At 45.6% G+C, this 18,095-nt stretch overlaps 1 protein-coding gene across 2 annotated transcripts in view; it reads left to right on the top strand.

Annotated features, from left to right (window-relative positions):
- The window catches only part of RIDA (reactive intermediate imine deaminase A homolog), a 126,609-nt gene that overhangs the window by 56,658 nt on the left and 51,856 nt on the right, over positions 1-18,095 (top strand). For both annotated transcript variants that reach the window (XM_069220532.1, XM_069220533.1), the window contains one exon: positions 11,223-11,277. In XM_069220532.1, the coding sequence (XP_069076633.1) occupies positions 11,223-11,277 (55 nt within the window). The remainder of the gene's footprint in view (positions 1-11,222; positions 11,278-18,095) is intronic.

The raw sequence follows: 18,095 nt of genomic DNA, 5'->3' as shown, positions 1-18,095 counted from the left end.
GTCGCTTACAAAGAATTGGTAAACTGAGGTCTTAGAACACATTGGACCTGATGGATTTTAAGTCATTACTAACAACGATTAAATCAGGATCACCTGAAGGCCCGCTTCCTGCACATAAGATGACGGTCCTAGATTTGGATAATGTGCAGGTTTTAGTGGATCTTATTAATGCCTCGTTAATACAGGGAATGAAACCAAAAGCATGGAAACCTGCAATGGTCCAGCCATTACTAAAGAAATCCAACTTAGATCATGAAAATTGGGCTAACTACAGACTAGTATCCCTGCTGCCTATTATGTCCAAGATTATACAGAAGCATATTTATGGTCAACTATATAGCTTCTTAGAGTTACAAGAGGGCCTTCATCCCTCTCAGTCTGGATTCAGAATAGGACACAGTACCGAGTCAGCACTGCTAGGAGTCATGGAACAACTTAAAAGTTCCTTGACAGGAGTGAGACAGCAGCACTGATATTACTCAATCTCAGTGTGGCATTTTCACACTGTGTCACATACACCTTTCCTGGAAAGACTAACAGAATTGGGTTTGGAGGGAGTAGACCTCGCCTGGATGTCTTCTTTCGTAAAGGACTGGTAATTCCAAGTGTTTTCAACATCAGCCGTGTCCTACCGATATCCTCTTACATTAGGAGTTCAACAAGGATCTTCTCTACGTCTGGTACTATTTAATATCTATTTGCTCAATAGCAGACTTAGTGGAAAGTTGTGGTCTCGCAGTATTTTCATATGCAGATGACACTCAAATCATCTTTTCTCTGTCATCTGCACAGAGACACATCCCAGAAATCTTGAACTCTGGACTAAGACAAATTGGGATTGGATGGATAGGCCTTCACATAAGCTCAAACAAGGGAAGACAGAGGTCCTCGTATTAGTTAAGAACCCTGCTCCGTGGGGCCGTCAGCATTGGCCGGAAGGTCTTGGTCCTTTTCCGATACCTGTACCCAAGCAAGAAATCTGGGAATCATTATGGGCGGTAAGCTGTCTATGAAGCCGCAGATAACACTAGCAGCTGCATGTTTTGCTGTGTTAAAATGTCTTTGGAAAATCATCTGTCTGCTCCCAATGTACACTCAAAGGACTGTGATCCAGGCTTTGGTAATCTCGAGACTGGACCAAGTGGAATTTTCTATATCTCGAAGCAGACAAAAATGCCTTTAAACGTTTCAAGTGGCTCAGAATTCAGCAGCCAGGATGCTGTTTAGGCTGCCAAAAACACCTCGGCAACAGGTTTGTTAGGGGAGTTGCACTGACTTCCCGTAGAGAAGAGAATTCAATTTAAAACTCTGTTATATGCACAAAGCTAGAGCAGGGATGGGCCCGAAGTACATACAAGATATGATAAAAGCATACCAGCCTTTTAGGACACTATGGTCCACCGCAAAATTTATTTGTGCGGTCCTCGTAGTAAAACGTACACGCATGAGTGGCCGATCTTTTGCATTCATAGGGACAAAACTATTGAACAGGCTTCCAGTTTCCCTCAAAACTGTCCTTCTTCAACGATGTTTCAAAAGAAGCTCAAGACATGGCTGTTGGAAAAAAAAAAAAAAAATGGTCAGGTGGTAGCCGTGTGCTTTATAAATGTCCATAACATAACACAACAGGGCCTGTGGCCAACCCCCCTGTAACCACCCAACCCCACGCCATGTACGGCCTTTCAGCATGCGCGGTGGGGGATGGCCACAGGCCAGGCCCGGCCCATTAGCCAATCCCATATAATCACCCGGTCCTACGCGGCCAACACCCTGTAATCACCCAACCATGCGCCACGCACGACCTTCGGCCATGCGCAGTAGGGGTTACCCACAGGATCAGGTCTGTAGCCAGACCTCATGCACTCTACTCCACTACACTACACTCTACTCTGTGCCACTCTATTCTGTGGCACTTCACTATAGCCCACTTCACTGTGCTCCACTCAACTCCACTTGATGCTACTGTAGTCTACTCCACTGCACTCTACGCCACTCTACTCTGCCAGTTCACACAGCTGTGTGGCATTGCACTGTGTGCCACTCTATTCTAGTCTGCACTCCTCTACTGTACTTCAGTCTACGCCACTTCACTCTGCACTACTCTACTGTATGCCTCTGCACTGTCCACCATCATTCTACTCTACACAACTGCACTTTATGCCACTCCAAGGTTCTGTACTCCACTTCATTGTACTCCACTGAACTCCACTGCTCTGTACACCACTGCACTCTGCTCTGCACCATTGCGCTCTACTCTAGTCTACCACATTTCACTCTATGCTACTTAATCTAAGCCAGTCTACTCTACGGCTCTCTACTTTATGCAGCTCTACTCTATGCCACTCCAAACTAGTGTCCTCCAGTACATTCTACCCCACTGTATTTCACTCTATCCCATTCTCTCCCACTGCATTCTACTCTGCACCACTCTACTGTAACCCACTCTATTCTACCTCCCTTCACTCGACCACACTTCACTACAGACCAATTAACTTTATGCCACTCTAATCTGCCCCATTTGATTCTACTTCACTTCACCGTACCCACTTCACTATACACCACTGCACTGTATGCCACTCTACTGTACTGTGCACCACTCTACACTATGCCATTGCACTCTACCCACTCCAAGCGCCTCACCCTCACTCGACACCGCTGTACTCTACCCCACTTCATGCTCCTCAACCTCACCCCACTTAAGACTACAGTACTCCACTCTTCTCTGTCCCATTCACTCTGCACCACTTCACTCTAAACAATTCTAGAGTACACCACTCTATTCTATAGCACTTGAAGCCACTTTACTGTGCTCCACTCTACTCTACCTCATTTCCCTGTACATCACTTTACTGTACCCCACTTCACTGCGGCACTGTACTGTACGCCACTCCAAGCCACTCCATTCTACACCTCTTTACTCCACACCGCCACTGCACTCTGCCCCACTGTACTGTACACTACTCAGTGCCACTCTGCTCTATGCCACTGTACTGCTCCGCACTCTACACTGCCCAACTCTACCCCAATGTAATCTACTCTGCCACTCTACCCCACGTAATCTACTCTATGCCACTCTACTCCACTATAATCAAGTCTACCCAACTACTTAACACCACGCTGTAATCTACTGTATGCCACTCTACTCTGTGGCACTCTACACCACTCTACTCTCCCGCTCTTCACTCTGCCCCACTTCACGCTACACCACTCTAGTGTCCATCACTCTATTCTGTGGCACTTGAAGCCATAGAATACCACTCAACTCTAATGGGCACCACTCTGCTGTACACCAGTGCACTCTAAGCCACTGTACTCTACTGTGCACCACTCTACTCTGTCATTTCACCCTAAGCCATTGTATTCTACCCCACTTCACTCTGGCACATCACTTTACAGTACTGTACTCTGTGCCACTCTACTGTGTGCCACTCCAAGCCACTTTACTCCACTCCACTCTACCCCGCTGCTCTCTGCACCGCTCTGCTCCACTCTACCCTACTTCATAGTATGGCACTCTACTCTGCCCTACTTCCCTGTGCCCACCTCACTCTGCCACTGCGCTCTATGCCACTCTACAGCACTCTGCACCATTCTGTGACACTGCACTCACCCCACTCCAATCCACTCAACCTCACAACTCAATGCCACTGTACTCCACTCTGCACCACTCTAATGTACATCATTCTGTTCAACACAATTGAAACCACTCTACTCCACACTACTCTACACCACTCTACTGCACACCACTGCACTGTCCGCCCCTGTGCTCTACTCTGCACCACTCATTTCACTCTATGCCACTCTACCCCTTTTCATTCCATGGCACTTTTCTCTACCCCCTTTCATTCCATGGCACTTCTCTCTACCCCCTTTCACTTTATGCCACTCTAATCTACCCCTTTTCATTCCACATGACTTCACTCTACCCTACTTCACTTTATGCCACTCTTCTCTACGCCACTTTACTCTACCCCACGTCCCTGTACGCCACTGTAGTTTAGACCACTCTATACTGTGGCACTCCAAGCCATAGAATACCACTCTACTCTACACCACTCTACTCTACCTCATTTCACTCTACGACACTCTGCTCTTCCTCACTCCACTCTCTGGCACTTCACTCAATCCACCTTCACTCTACCCCACTTCACTCTATCCCACTTCACATTACGCCACTCTACTCTGTGCCACTCTAATGTATGCCACTCCAAGCCACTGTACACCACACCATTCTTTGCCACTCTATTCCACACTGTTGTACTCTGCTCCACACCACTCTACCCCTTTGCACTCTACTCTGCACCACTGTACTCTACATCACTCCACGCCACTCTACTCTGTCCCATTCTTCCCTACTCCACTTCACTGTACCAATTTTACGCCACTGCACTTTATGCTATTCTACTGTACTCTGCCCCACTCTTTGCCACTGCCCTCTTCCCCACTCCAAGCCACTCTGCCTCACTCTACTTTGCTCCATTCTACTTTGCCCCATTCTAATCTGCCCTACTTCACTCTACACAGTCTAGTGTACTCTGTTCTCTGGCACTCAAAGCCACTCTACTATACACCACTGCACTGTACGCCACTGTAAGCTACTCTGCACCACTCTACCTCATTTCACTATAAGCCAGTCTGCCCTACCCCACTTCATTCTACAGCACTTCACTTTACCCCACTTCACTTTATACCAATCCACTCTATACCACTCCACTCTATGCCCCTGTACTGTACCCCACCGCAAGCCACTATACATCACTCCATTCTACGTCACTGCACTCCGCCTCTCTACTCCGTGGCACTCGACTCTATGCTACTTCACTCTACACCACTTTCCTCTACCCCACTGTAGTCTACTTTGCACCACTCTGTGCCACTTAACTCTACTCTGCACCACTCTATTCTGTACAACTGCACTCTACACCACACTACGGCACTATACTCTAGGCCACTCTACTTTACCTCATTCCACCCTGCACCACTCCACTCTGCTCCAATTCCCTCTACTCTGCACCACTCTACTGTATCCCACTGCACTCTCCAACCCTTCACTCTCTGCCACTGTATTGTACTTCACCACACTTCACTCTACTTTACACCACTCTACTCTATACCACTGTACCCTACACCGTGCCACTCTACTCAACACCCCTTTACTATATCCCACTAGACTATACCTCCACTTCACTCTGCCACTGTACTCTACACCAATTCACTGTACCTCATTGTACTCGTACATGCTTCATGCCACTCTACTATGACACTATATGCCACTCCAAGCCACTGTATTTCACTTTGCCCTGCACCACTGCACTTTATGCAGGTCTACTCTCCCCCTGCTTCACGCTCCCTGCTCCACACTCCATCCACTTCAGTCTCCCCACTTCACTCTCCCTCCCTTCACTTCGACTCTACTCCCCACTACACTCTGCACCACTCTACTCTGTACCCACTTCTATCTACCCAAATTACCTGTACACCACTCTGCTGTACAGAACTCTACTTTATGGCACTTCACTCTACCCCACTTCACTGTATTACTCTATACTCTGCACTACTCTATTCTATACCAGCCTACTCTACGCTACTATAGTCTACTCTGCATCTACTATATGCCACTGCACTCTGCCACTGTACATTTCAACTTGTGCTTGTATGACCAGTCTGATGATGTACAAAAATGCAGATGTTCCAATCGCTATTATTGTCTATGTGATGAAACTCTTGCTATTGGTGTCCCTTGGGGTTTCTAGATTAGTTTGTTTCAATAGACTAATCTATTTTTAAGTCTTTTTTTGGGGGTCAATTGCACGATTTTTTTTTTTTTTTTATCCAAGCAACACACTCCCCAAGTGTATCCATTGACTCATTTCGAATCTATTTCTTTCGGGTTCTTATCAGGATCTTGACTGGTGAAATGCTCATACTCTTTGGGTTAGGGGTCATGCGTTGTCCTTTACTAGAGTTCCTCTGCCATATTTCATCAACTTCTTTCTGTTCTCCTTTTTGAGTTCTTACTTTATTAAGTCATTGCCAATTTGGCAATGAGAAGCGCAGGAAACTGAAGTGAGCAGGAACCGGAGAGATGTTGCACCCTGACATAATAAAATAAGAACTCAAAAAGGAGAACAGAAAGACGTTGTTGAAATATGGCAGAAGAATTCTAGCAAAGGGTAACAAATTCCCCCTAACCCAAAGGGAGGAGTGTGTCTGGGGCCAGAGCAGGAAAGGCAGGGTCTATACAAAGACTTTCCTTTGAAGTTCAAAGTTGGAAATGAGTATAAGTTTTGGGCCTCTGAGATCACAACTTCCATACACTTCTGGACTACAGACATTCTACCAGGAAGAAGAGCTGGATGCTGTAGGAGGGACTGCCACTCAACCTTTGCTGTGCTGGCCTCCTGCTTCTGTCCTGGGAATGAAAGGACTGGACTTTGCTTTCTGCAGGGGTTTTCTGAGCTGTGTACCTCCCTTACTCTGACTAGAGTGAGGGTCCCTACTTGGACAGGGTGCAACCACTACCAATCAGAGGCCCCATTTCTAACATAAATCTTACAAGTACATGTCTAACCTTTTAATTAAAATGCACAGTGCCCAGTGCGCTACATTGGGCCTACCTTGGTGGTGACAATAAAGGGGGAATTTATGGCTTGGCATGGGGGATATTGACAAGTCGAATTGGCAGTTTAAAACCACCTTCAGGCTGCAATAACAGACCTGGGATACGTTTTAAGGGGCTACTTAAGTGGGGGGGGGGGGGGGGGGGGGGTAAAATAACTGCTGCAGGCACACTAGTAGCATTTAATTTACAGGTGCTGTGTATATGGTATAATTCTTTACCAGAGAGTTATAAGTAAGTTAAATATGCCAATTAGGTGTATACCAATATAACCATGTTTTAGGGAGTGAGCACGAGCACTTTAGCACCGGTTAGCGGTGGTGTAATGCAGAGTCCTAAGGACAGCAAAAACAAATTCAGCAAGAAAAGGAGAGTTGAAGCCAAAACGTTTGTGGGTGACCCTGCAAAGAGGGCAAAGTCCAACAAATGGGTACCATGAGGATCAAAGAATTGTATTTTATTGTCGGTAGCTCAGTGGGTTACTGCTTTTGTCAGAGATTGTTTTATTACTAAGGCCAACCCCAACCACTATGTTATGTTTTAAATCCGGTGTTTGTACTTTCCAGACCAAACACTTTTAAAATATACTGCCCACCAGTATGGACAATACACGACTCCTGCACCTCGTAGTCCTCATTGTCTTATGTAACATTTCCTGATTTACACAGGTTTGATTCATCGTCTTGATAAATTGGTATGAGTAGCCATCTAAAACAAATTAAATAAGTGTGATAAAGGGGCTGTGGATAGATGAAGACCAGTGTTGGAGGTTGGTAGCGGGGGAATAGGTGGAGAAGGTCTTTGGGTAGGCCCAACAAACTTTGTTGCACTGGTCTCCACCAGCGCTAAAGCCCTCCCTGATCTAGAGTATAACCTAGCTCTGTTTCTGAGTGATGTCTTTTAGATTCCAGGTGATCCGATCATCTTGCTTCCAAAAGTATTTCCCCAGCTCTAGGCCGCTGAACAGGAAGCAGATAATAAAATTAACATGGATGAATCCGAAGTCCTTAACCTGTCTTTGCCCTCCAATGTAGTGCAAGTTCTTCGAGGGAGATGCTATCTTTGATGGGCACAGACTTATATTAAAATGAAATGCTTAGGCAGAAAAATGACACCTTAGGTACAGGGCTACGTTTTCACCTATGTTGGAACATATCAGGAGGGAAGTCAACAAGCGGATACTTTTGTTCATTTCGTGGGAGGGAAGAGTCTGTGCTTTTAATATGAAAATAGTTTTTTTTTTTTATCTGCTTCACCAGGTGGAATTGTCTTCATGCATCAATGTGACGTTATTGTCACATGTAATTTAATTATTTTGGCCAGGAGAAATATTCTGAGATTACCTTTCCACCATACTCCTCTTAAAGTTAGGGGCTTTCTTCCTGATTTCCTGCTGAGAAATTACCTATACATCTTGGCCGGTGCTCATGTACACGCTTTCAAGATGGGAAATGACCTCGAGGAATCATGTGAATACCCACAAACATACTTGGGCACTTAACTACTTTTGAAGGTAAAGTTGCCTGGCAGTGCCCACAAACGGGCCACTCAACCTAAATTTCAGTTTGCAAAAATTCCAACACCCTTGTAGAATTGCACATTCACAAGGATGCTTAGCAAGGTAAAATTCCACTACGCCTGACTTAGTGAAAAGGGAGTGGGATTTATTAAAGGCGAAATGGAAGGTAACGGACACAAAAAGGCACAACTCTTTACACATACAAGGAACGAAAAAGAATAACTATAAGTGCTATAAATATTTACATACACATAAACCTCATTTTTAATCATGTTTGCCAAAGTAGATGCTTTAAATAAAAAAATAACATTTCCAAAATGCTTGGTGTTAGTGTTAGACCTGACAGCCTTAGGGTAGTCACCCCTAACTTTTTGCCTGCCTCCCTCCACTTTTTGGACACTGTTTTTGCTGGTTTATAGACTCTGCGCACTTTACCCCTGCTAACTAGGGCTAAAGTGCATATGCTCTCTCCCCTAAAACATGGTAACCTGGAATCATACCTGATTGGACTATTAATTTACTTATAAGTCCCTAGTAAGGTGCACTCTATGTGCATAGGGCTGGTAAATTAAATGCTACTAGTGGGCCAGCAGCACTGGTTGTGCCACCCACTTAAGTAGCCCCTTCTCCTGGTCTCAGGCCTGCCATTGCAAGGCCTGTGTGTGCAGTTTCACTGCCACATCGACTTGGCATTTAAAAGTTCTTGCCAAGCCTAGAACTCCCCTTTTTCTACATATAAGTCACCCTTAATATGTGCCCTAGGTAACCCCTAGGGCAGGGTGCTGTGTAGGTAAAAGGCAGGACATGTACCTGGGTAGTTATATGTCCTGGTAGTGTAAAACTCCTAAATTCGTTTTCACACTACTGTGAGGCCTGCTCCCTTCCTAGGCTAACATTGGGGCTGCCCTCATACACTGTTGAAGTGGCAGCTGCTGATCTGAAAGGAGCAGGAAGGTCATATTTAGTATGGCCAGAATGGTAATACAAAATCCTACTGACTGGTGAAGTCGGATTTAATATTACTATTCTAGAAATGCCACTTTTAGAAAATGAGCATTTCTTTGCACTTAGATCCTTCTGTGCCTTACAATCCACGTCTGGCTGGGCTTGGTTGACAGCTCCTTGTGCATTCACTCAGACACACCCCAAACACAGGGTACTCAGCCTCACTTGCATACATCTGCATTTTGAATGGGTCTTCCTGGGCTGGGAGGGTGGAGGGCCTGCTCTCACACAAAGGACTGCCACACCCCCTACTGGGACCCTGGCAGACAGGATTGAACTGAAAGGGGACCTGGTGCACTTCTTAGCCACTCTTTGAAGTCTCCCCCACTTCAAAGGCACATTTGGGTATAAAACAGGGCTTCTGCCCTACCTCATCAGACACTTGCTGGAGAAGAAACCTGAACCAGAAACTACATCCTGCCAAGAAGAACTGCCTGGCTGCTCAAAGGACTCACCTGTCTGCTTTCTACAGAGGACTGCTGCCTTGCTGTTGCTCTGCTGCCTTGCTGAACTCTTGTCTGGCTGTGAAAGTGCTCTCCAAGGGCTTGGATAGAGCTTGCCTCCTGTTCCTTGAAGTCTCAGGACCAAAAAGACTTCTCTCTTTTACTTGGACGCTCCGTGCGCCGAAAATTTCGAAGCACAGCTTGTTTCGCGGCGAGAAAAACGCTGCACTCCGACGCTGATCGACGCGACGCTCTTGGGACGATCGAAGATTCGACGCACGGCCTCGCAAGGACAACGCCGCCCGACCTCTAGAGGAGAAATCGATGCGACGCCTGCCGTGAGATCGTAATTTCAACGCGCAGCCCCGCAGATCGAAGTCTAGAGGAGAAATCGACGCGACGCCTGCCGTGAGATCGTAATTTCGACGCACAGCCCCGCAGACCGACGCGCAGCCGGAGAACAAGCAGGAAAATCCACGCACAGACCCGGGACATCTGGTAATCCCCGCGATCCACAGAAAGAGACTGTCCGCGCGCCGGAAAACGACGCCGACTTCCCCAGGTGGAAAATAACGACGCAAGTCCGTGTGTGCTGGGGAGAAATCGACGCACACACCCTTTTTCCACGCACCTCTTCTCTTGTGGCCCTCTGAGGAGATTTTTCCACTCCCAACCAGGTACTTGTGCTTGAAAGAGACTGTGTTTATATTCTAAAGACTTAAGACACTTTATATCACTTCCCTGTGATATTTCTACAATTTTCCATTGCAACTTTATTCTTTTTCTTGACCTACAAATATCCTGATAAATATTATATATTTTTCTAAACACTGTGTGGTGTATTTCTGTGGTGCTATATGGTGGTATTGTATGATTTATTGCACAAATACTTTACACATTGCCTTCTAAGTTAAGCCTGACTGCTCGTGCCAAGCTACCAGAGGGTGGGCACAGGATAATCTTGGATAGTGTGTGGCTTACCCTGACTAGAGTGAGGGCTTTTGCTTGGACAGAGGGTAACCTGACTGCCAACCAAAAACCCCATTTCTAACAGTTAGTGATATATTTTCTGAGCCAATATTGCATTTATTCTGCATTTTAAATATAACATTTTGTAAAATTTCAAAACTGTTCAAAGTTCTACACATTATGTAAATCATTCAGTATTTTATAATCCTTAGTAAATATTTAAAACTAGCCCAGTAATGCACTTGTATTGCTTTCCTGATGCAGTTAATAGCATGCCACTTAAAATCGATATTGTCATGTAGAGTTAATTGGCAACACTGTCTTTATTGTATATCAGTGTATCAGGCTGAAATAACGGGATTGCACCAAACACATCATAGTGTGCCACACATGGGCTTTGCTGGTCTGTAAGAGAAACTAGTGAGCAGTCCTCCTCTTACTTTAGAGGCCTTCACATCTACATTCTCTGTTACGGCTCTCCTTGTTCCAGCCATATTGGAAGCCTTTCACAGTTTTCTAAGACAGATCTGCAGCGTGCACCTTCTTCTTTCTTCAGACACTGGGACATAATAGTTATAGAGCTTTATCCCTTGTAGTAATCTCCAGATCCCTTGAATCGTTTGTGCATTGCAAAAGTATTTGACCTATCCGCTGTTCTTTTCTGCAGGCTCTCGTGAATATGGGAGAAATTCTTAAGGCTGCTGGATGCGACTACAAAAATGGCAAGTGACAACATCCCACTGCATGTTTCCAAGAGTTTATGTAAATCTTGTGTGGCTTAATTGAGAGTTGGAAGAGGGTGGATTGGTCTCGCCAAAGGTTTGCTTGATTAAGGGTTGACAAAGCATCACTTTATTCAGGTTGGACAACGCATGGCTTGAGGGGGTGGTCAGTGTGGCTTTGTAGAGGGTGGGCAGAGCGTGACTTGAATGAGGGTTGGCAGAGCATGGCTTGATTGAGGATTGGGCTGAAAGTGCTTGATTGAGGGCGGACAACGTGTTTTATTGATCGGTTATTAAAACCTGAATTTAGAGTGTACATAACATCACTGAGAAAATTTTGCATCTGCGATTGCAGATATGTTTTTCTTTCCACATAGTCTTCTGCTACATCACAATCCTGGGCTAATGTTTGAGACTTGTGAATTGTTCTGTTTTTCAATAAAAACTTTGACTTGAGACTGCCAATTGGAAAAAAATATATATATAAAATTAGGAGTTACCAGTCTACTCTGCTGCTATACTCTACTCTGCACCACTGCACTGTACGCCACTGCACTCTGCCACTGTACTGTATGCAACTGCAAGTCACAGTACTCCAACCCACTGTACGCCACTCTGTTCCACTCTACTCTATGCCACTCTAAAAAAACAATGTGCTGTGCCACTCCACTGTACGCCACTCCACACAGATAAATAAAAATGAATGCTTGGTAACATTATCATTTTAACAGTATCTGCTATCCCCACCAAAACATAAAGAGCTCTGACCACATATCAGAGATGTTGTTGATTTATTTCATAACCACAAGTGGCACTCTTTAACTGATGTAGGGCCCTGTATTATGGCGTGTCCTGGAATGCAGTTTAGAAAGATAATGACAGGAGTCCCACTGTCTTGGCCAGCTCCTTCAGTGAGGCCCTCAACCTCCCAGAGGATATTCTCATTTTACTTAATAGCACGCACCTTACAAAGGGATGGAAGGAATCTGTGTTCTCACGACTGCATGCAGCAAATTAGTGTTACCCAAAATCCCAGTCTCTTGAAGACCTCTATAATACTGCAGAGAAATCAAATTAGTCTTACTTCGTCCATTTCTAGCTGTGATGGATGCAGTTACCGGCCTGAGTAATGTAAGGAAACAGCAAAGGGCTGAAGATGGTCCTCAAGGTAGAATGGAAAACCCTCACATGAACTGTGGCCATTAAATGAAATGTAGTAATGTTCAGCTTAGTCCACATATCTGAACAGTCTGATACGTATCCCTGAAGTTGAACAGTGTGAACCAGTCTTCTGCTGCTTCTTTCTTCTCCAGTTTCCGCATATAGGGCATTGCCTCGTGTTGCCCTAGGTTGTCAGAGTTTGGGGCAAAACCCTCACACCTTCTGCAGCATGCAATTTCCTGGGATATTTCTCACCAGTTGGCTTCAAGGAATGCCCAAAGCGTCAGGATGTACTCGGTGTTACCCGTCATCTGCAGAAGTACCAATGGCTTGTCTCTCCAATCTCCCATTCCGTTGTGCTATTGATGAAACTATCCTTTTTCCAGTATTACCTCTTGAATGAACACAGCCAAAAGGTTAACCACCACTGTGTCCAGCTCTGTCAAAAACTTTATCTTAAGAGGATACTTTCTTTAGAGATATTTGGTCCCCATGACTTTGGGCATTTCCTTCTTGAAAGGGTTACCGAAAAGAAGCCACTGGCCATTCTTCATTGGAGTCAGATGTCCCCAATTTAAATTTTCTCAAAAAAACACCCTTTCCAGTGCTTTTATCACATGCAGTGGCTCATCTAGTGTTGCCAACCAAGGAAAGTAACATCTGCATCTATTCTGCAAAGATCACCAAGTCAGAATTTATTTTTATTGCTGGTTTTAAATTCTTTTTTAATGTTTCTTTTGAGGAAGCCTTTGTCTGTTAGCTCAGCAAGCTTTGACAGAGTATTGAAACAGGGTAACACAATACTTTTGAAAAAAGCCTTGGTAATTTATGAACATAAAGAGCAAGTGGCTCTTCCCCAAGCAAAGACAATTTAAATTGCATAAGTAATCCCTGTGGTAAAGAGTCAGGCAGTGTGTATACAATAACATTTTTAAAAGGTTCTTTAATTATTGGTTTCTACCATACATATTCTGATGTTACAACTGATTCTTTACCTGAAATATTAATTCTTAATCTAACTTAACATTTTTTGGGGATGTTGTTTATGTTTGAGACGTTTTCATGGCACAAGTGATTCCTTATTGAAGCAAACTGGTCATATGTTTGTTTCACATCTCCTCTTCTAGTATTTCTGAAAAAAATACATTTTGAATATCTCCCCAATTGGTTATGACTAGCTTTAACTTTTAGCTTCAAAATGTGACTCTTTTTGTTTGGCCTCCAGTTCAAAGGTTAGCATTTTCCTCACTTTCTTACTACTTTATAAAATACATATCCATTTTTTCTCAGAAAGTATTATACTTTATTTTCCCGAAACATTTTCACACAAGATTTTGGTTAGAATGGCATTTCACTTTTAGGTTGCCATGAGATAACAAGCATTTGCAATGCAATAGGTCTCACATTTGTAAGAGTTAGAGCTATTGGCGTTGTAAATGACAATGTCTTTTACCTATGTGTTTTGGTTTGGAGTGTAGTGGATGTATGTCAGGTGCCACAGCAACCCTCCCAGGCCTGTCACTGCAGGAGAGAGAACACTACAAGGCTGCCATCTTGGGAGTATTTTTGCCTCATTCCTGTAGGCTGGCTGTGTTACCCTAGAGATGCAACCTTTTCTAGTGTGTTTACCTGAATTTTTATAGCACAAAATAAGCAACAAAGAGGCACCCTTATGGCATTTAACCCAGAGAATGAGGAGGTCAAAAGAGTTAGGAGCAAAGAAAAGGGGGCAGCCATATATTTCTCTGTATTATGTTTTTAACCCCTTCTGTGCCCAGGACGTAATGGTTACGTCCTGAGGCACAGTGCTCGTGTGCCCAGGATGTGACCATTACGTCCTGGGCACAGAGCCCAGAGGGAGCGCTAGCGCTCCCGCTGTGGGGTTGCCCCCCCACCCCCCAAGGCAGGGATGGAAGGGGAAGCCCTTCCCCTTCCACCCCTCCCCCCCTCTAAGCCCCCCATGACGGCAACGCGCGATCGCGCACTGACTATCACAGGGGCCTTCTCCCGCGATCGGAAGAGAAATGCTTTTGCATTTCTCTTCCAACCATGTGGAGGAGGCCGGAGAGGCTTCAAAGGTAGGGAAATGAATTTCCTTCCCTTTGAAGTCTTTCTGAGCGATTTAGCAGTCGGATTGCAAAGCAATCCGGCTGCTAAAACGGCCACTAGACACCAGGGATTTATTTTTATTTTTATAGGAAATTGGCATGAGAGGGGTCGCTCCCAGGGGGGGGGTATTTTTTTTTTTAAAGGCCTTTTCTGCCCCCCCCCCCCCCCCCCCATCTAGGCACCAGGGATTTTTTTTTTTTTTTTTTATAGAGGTGGGGAGCGACCCCTTGGGCAAGGGTCGCTCCTCTAGGGGGCAAATTATATTTAGGCCATTTCTGCCCCCCTTGGGGGCAGATTGGCTATTTTTATGAGGCCAATATGCCCCCAAGGGGGACAGAAACCACTAGACACCAGGGAGGTTTTTTTTTTTTTTTTTTGTGAATTTCACGCAAGGGCAAGGGACGTTCACCGGGGGGGGGGGGGGATTTATTTTAGGCCATTTCTGCCCCCCCAGGGGGGCAGATCAGCCTATTTTAATTAGGCCGATCTGCCCTCAAGGGGGGCAGAAACCACTAGGCACCGGGGATTTTTTGTTGTTGTTGTTTTACAGATGAGGAGCGACCCCTTAGGCAAGGGAGGGGCAAATTGTATTTAGGCCATTTCTGCCCCCCTTGGGGGCAGATCGGCCGATTATAGGCCAGTCTGCCCACACGGGGGGCAGAAACCACTAGGGACCGGGGATTTTTTTTTTGTTGTTGTTTTACAGATGGGGAGCGACCCCTTAGGCAAAGGTCGCTCCCCTGGAGGGGCAAATTGTATTTAGGCCATTTCTGCCCCCCTTGGGGGCAGATCGGCCGATTATAGGCCAATCTGCCCCCAAGGGGGGCAGAAACCACTAGGCACCGGGGATCTTTTTTTTGCGCCAATGTCACGCAAGGGGAGCGACCCCGTATGCAAAGGTCGCTCCCCGAGGGGATGGGGGGGCAAATTTATTTTAGCCCATTTCTGCCCCCCCGGGGGGGAGATCGGCCTATTGTTATTAGGCTGATCTGCCCCCGGGGGGGCAGAAACCTCTAGACGCCAGGGCAATTTTTTTTTTGTGTTTTAGAGATGGGGAGCGACCCATTAGGCAAGGGGAGCGACCCTGGGGGGCAAATTCTATTTAGACCATTTCTGCCCCCCTTGGGGGCAGATCAGCCAAATTTAGGTCAATCTGCCCCCAAGGGGGGGCAGAAACAACTAGGCACGGGGTTCTTTTTTTTTTTTTTTTTTTTGCACCAATGTCACGCAAGGGGAGCGATCCCGTAGGCAAGGGTCGTCCCTGGGGTGGATAGGGGGGGGATTTATTTTAGGCCATTTCTGCCCCCCCTTTTTTTTGTTTGTTTGTATTTTTTTTTTTTTTTTAGAGATGGGGAGCGACCCATTAGGCAAGGGTCGCTCCCCTGGGGGGAAAATTGTATTTAGACCATTTCTGCCCCCCTTGGGGGCAGATCGGACGATTTTTGTTAAGCCAATCTGCCCCCATGGGGACAGAAACCACTTCTGCACCAGGGTTTGGTGTGTGTGTATGCGTGTGTTTTCTTTAGGGGGGCAGCCCCTTGGGTAAGGGTCGCTCCCCATGGGGGCACATTACTGTTGGCCATATCTGCCCCCCATTGGGGGCAGATGGGCCTATTTTTGGAAGGCCCACCTGCCCCCAAGGGGGGGCAGAAACCCCACCAGAGGCCAAGGATTTTTTTTTTTCAAAAATAAGAGGGTGGGGTTATGGCCATACCCCAACCCCAAATAAATGGGGCCAAAGTTGTTCTGCCCACCAGTGGGCAGATGGGGCAATTACCCGTGATCCACACCCCGGTGGGGGGCAGAAAGTCTACTAGATGCCAGGGAATAAAAAAAAGAAAAAAATAATAATATTGGGGTGGTGGCTACCAACCAGTATGGGCCTGGTTACGCCCCCACCTCAACTGAAGGGGCTAACAGTCTTTCAGCTCTCCCCGCACTCTAAAACATCGTATCTCACAGCAAGCAAGAAGACATTTGATTATTTTGGGTTTTAGTTTTACATTTGGGCCATGAGAACTTGGCTTACTCTCAAAATCGTCCCACTTGGAATGGTGAGGGCTGCACTTTATGGACTTTGGGACGCTGCCATGTAGAAAAATACACAAGACCTAGACACGTCTGAAATCTAAACATCTGGGTGATTCCAGGGTGGTGTGTTTCACATGCACCCCGCACCATTTTTGTACCCACAATCCCCTGCAAACCTCCAACTTTGCTGGAAATCACACATTTTCCCCACTTTTTTGTGATGGAACCTTCTGGGATCTGCAGGAATCCACAAAATTCCTACCACCCAGCATTGTCTCATCTATACTGATAAAAATTCTGCTGCACTTGTCAGCCTAAAAATGTTTTTTTTGCAAACTGCCCTTTTGGACCCCCTTTGTTCCCCCTCAATATCGACATGTTTTTGGCTCTTCCCTTTCACAAGCACTTGGCCCACCTACACAAATGAGGTATCATTTCTACCGGGAGACTGAGGGGAACATTGGGTGGTATGAAATGTGTCCCAATGCGGTGATCCCACACAGAAATGTGGGAAAAATGAGATTTTTTTTTTTTAGCTAAATTTGAGGTCTACTGAGGATTCTGGGTAAGAAAACATTGGGCGATCCACGCAAGTCACACCTCACTGGACTCCCTCGGATGTCTAGTTTTCCGAAATGTCTGGGTTTGTTAGGTTTCCCTAGAAGGCTGCTGAGCCCAGGACCAAAAACGCAGGTGCCCCCCTGCAAAAACAGGTAGTTTTGTATTTGATAATTTTGATGTGTCCAGATAGTGTTTTGAGGCATTTCCTTTCATGGGCGCTAGGCCTACCCACAAAAGTGAGGTACCATTTTTATCGGGAGACTTGGGGGAACGATGGGTGGAAGGAAATTTGTGGCTCCTCTCAGGTTCCAGAACTTTCTGTCACCGAAATGAGAGGAAAAAGTGTTTTTTTGTCAAATTTGAGGTTTGCAAAGGATTCTGGGTAACAGAACCTGGTCAGAGCCCCACAAGTCACCCCATCTTGGATTCCCATAGGTGTCTAGTTTGCAAAAATACGCTGGTTTGCTAGGTTTCCCCAGGTGCCGGCTGAGCTAGAGGCCAAAATCCACAGGTAGGCACTTTGTAAAAAAAAAACCACCTCTGTTTTCTGTGAAAAAATGTGATGTGTCCACGTTGTGTTTTGGGCCATTTCCATTCGTGGGCACTAGGCCTACCCACACAAGTGAGGTATCATTTTTATAGGGAGACTTGGGGGAACACAGAATAGCAAAACAAGTGTTATTGCCCCTTGTCTTTCTCTACATTTTTTCCTTCCAAATGTAAGGCATTGTGTAAAAAAGACGCCTATTTGAGAAATGCCCTGTAATTCACATGCTAGTATGGGCACCCTGGAATTCAGAGATGTGCAAATAACCACTGCTTCTCAACACCTTTTCTTGTGGCCATTTTGGAAATACAAAGGTTTTCTTGATACCTATTTTTCACTTTTTATATTTCAGCAAATGAATTGCTGTATACCCAGTATAGAATAAAAACCCATTGCGAGGTGCAGCTCA

The sequence above is a fragment of the Pleurodeles waltl genome, chromosome 2_2 (genome assembly GCF_031143425.1).
Source record: "Pleurodeles waltl isolate 20211129_DDA chromosome 2_2, aPleWal1.hap1.20221129, whole genome shotgun sequence".
Classification (NCBI taxonomy): domain Eukaryota; kingdom Metazoa; phylum Chordata; class Amphibia; order Caudata; family Salamandridae; genus Pleurodeles; species Pleurodeles waltl.
Note: the sequence above shows the minus strand (reverse complement) of the source record. Positions and strands in the feature narration are given on the sequence as shown.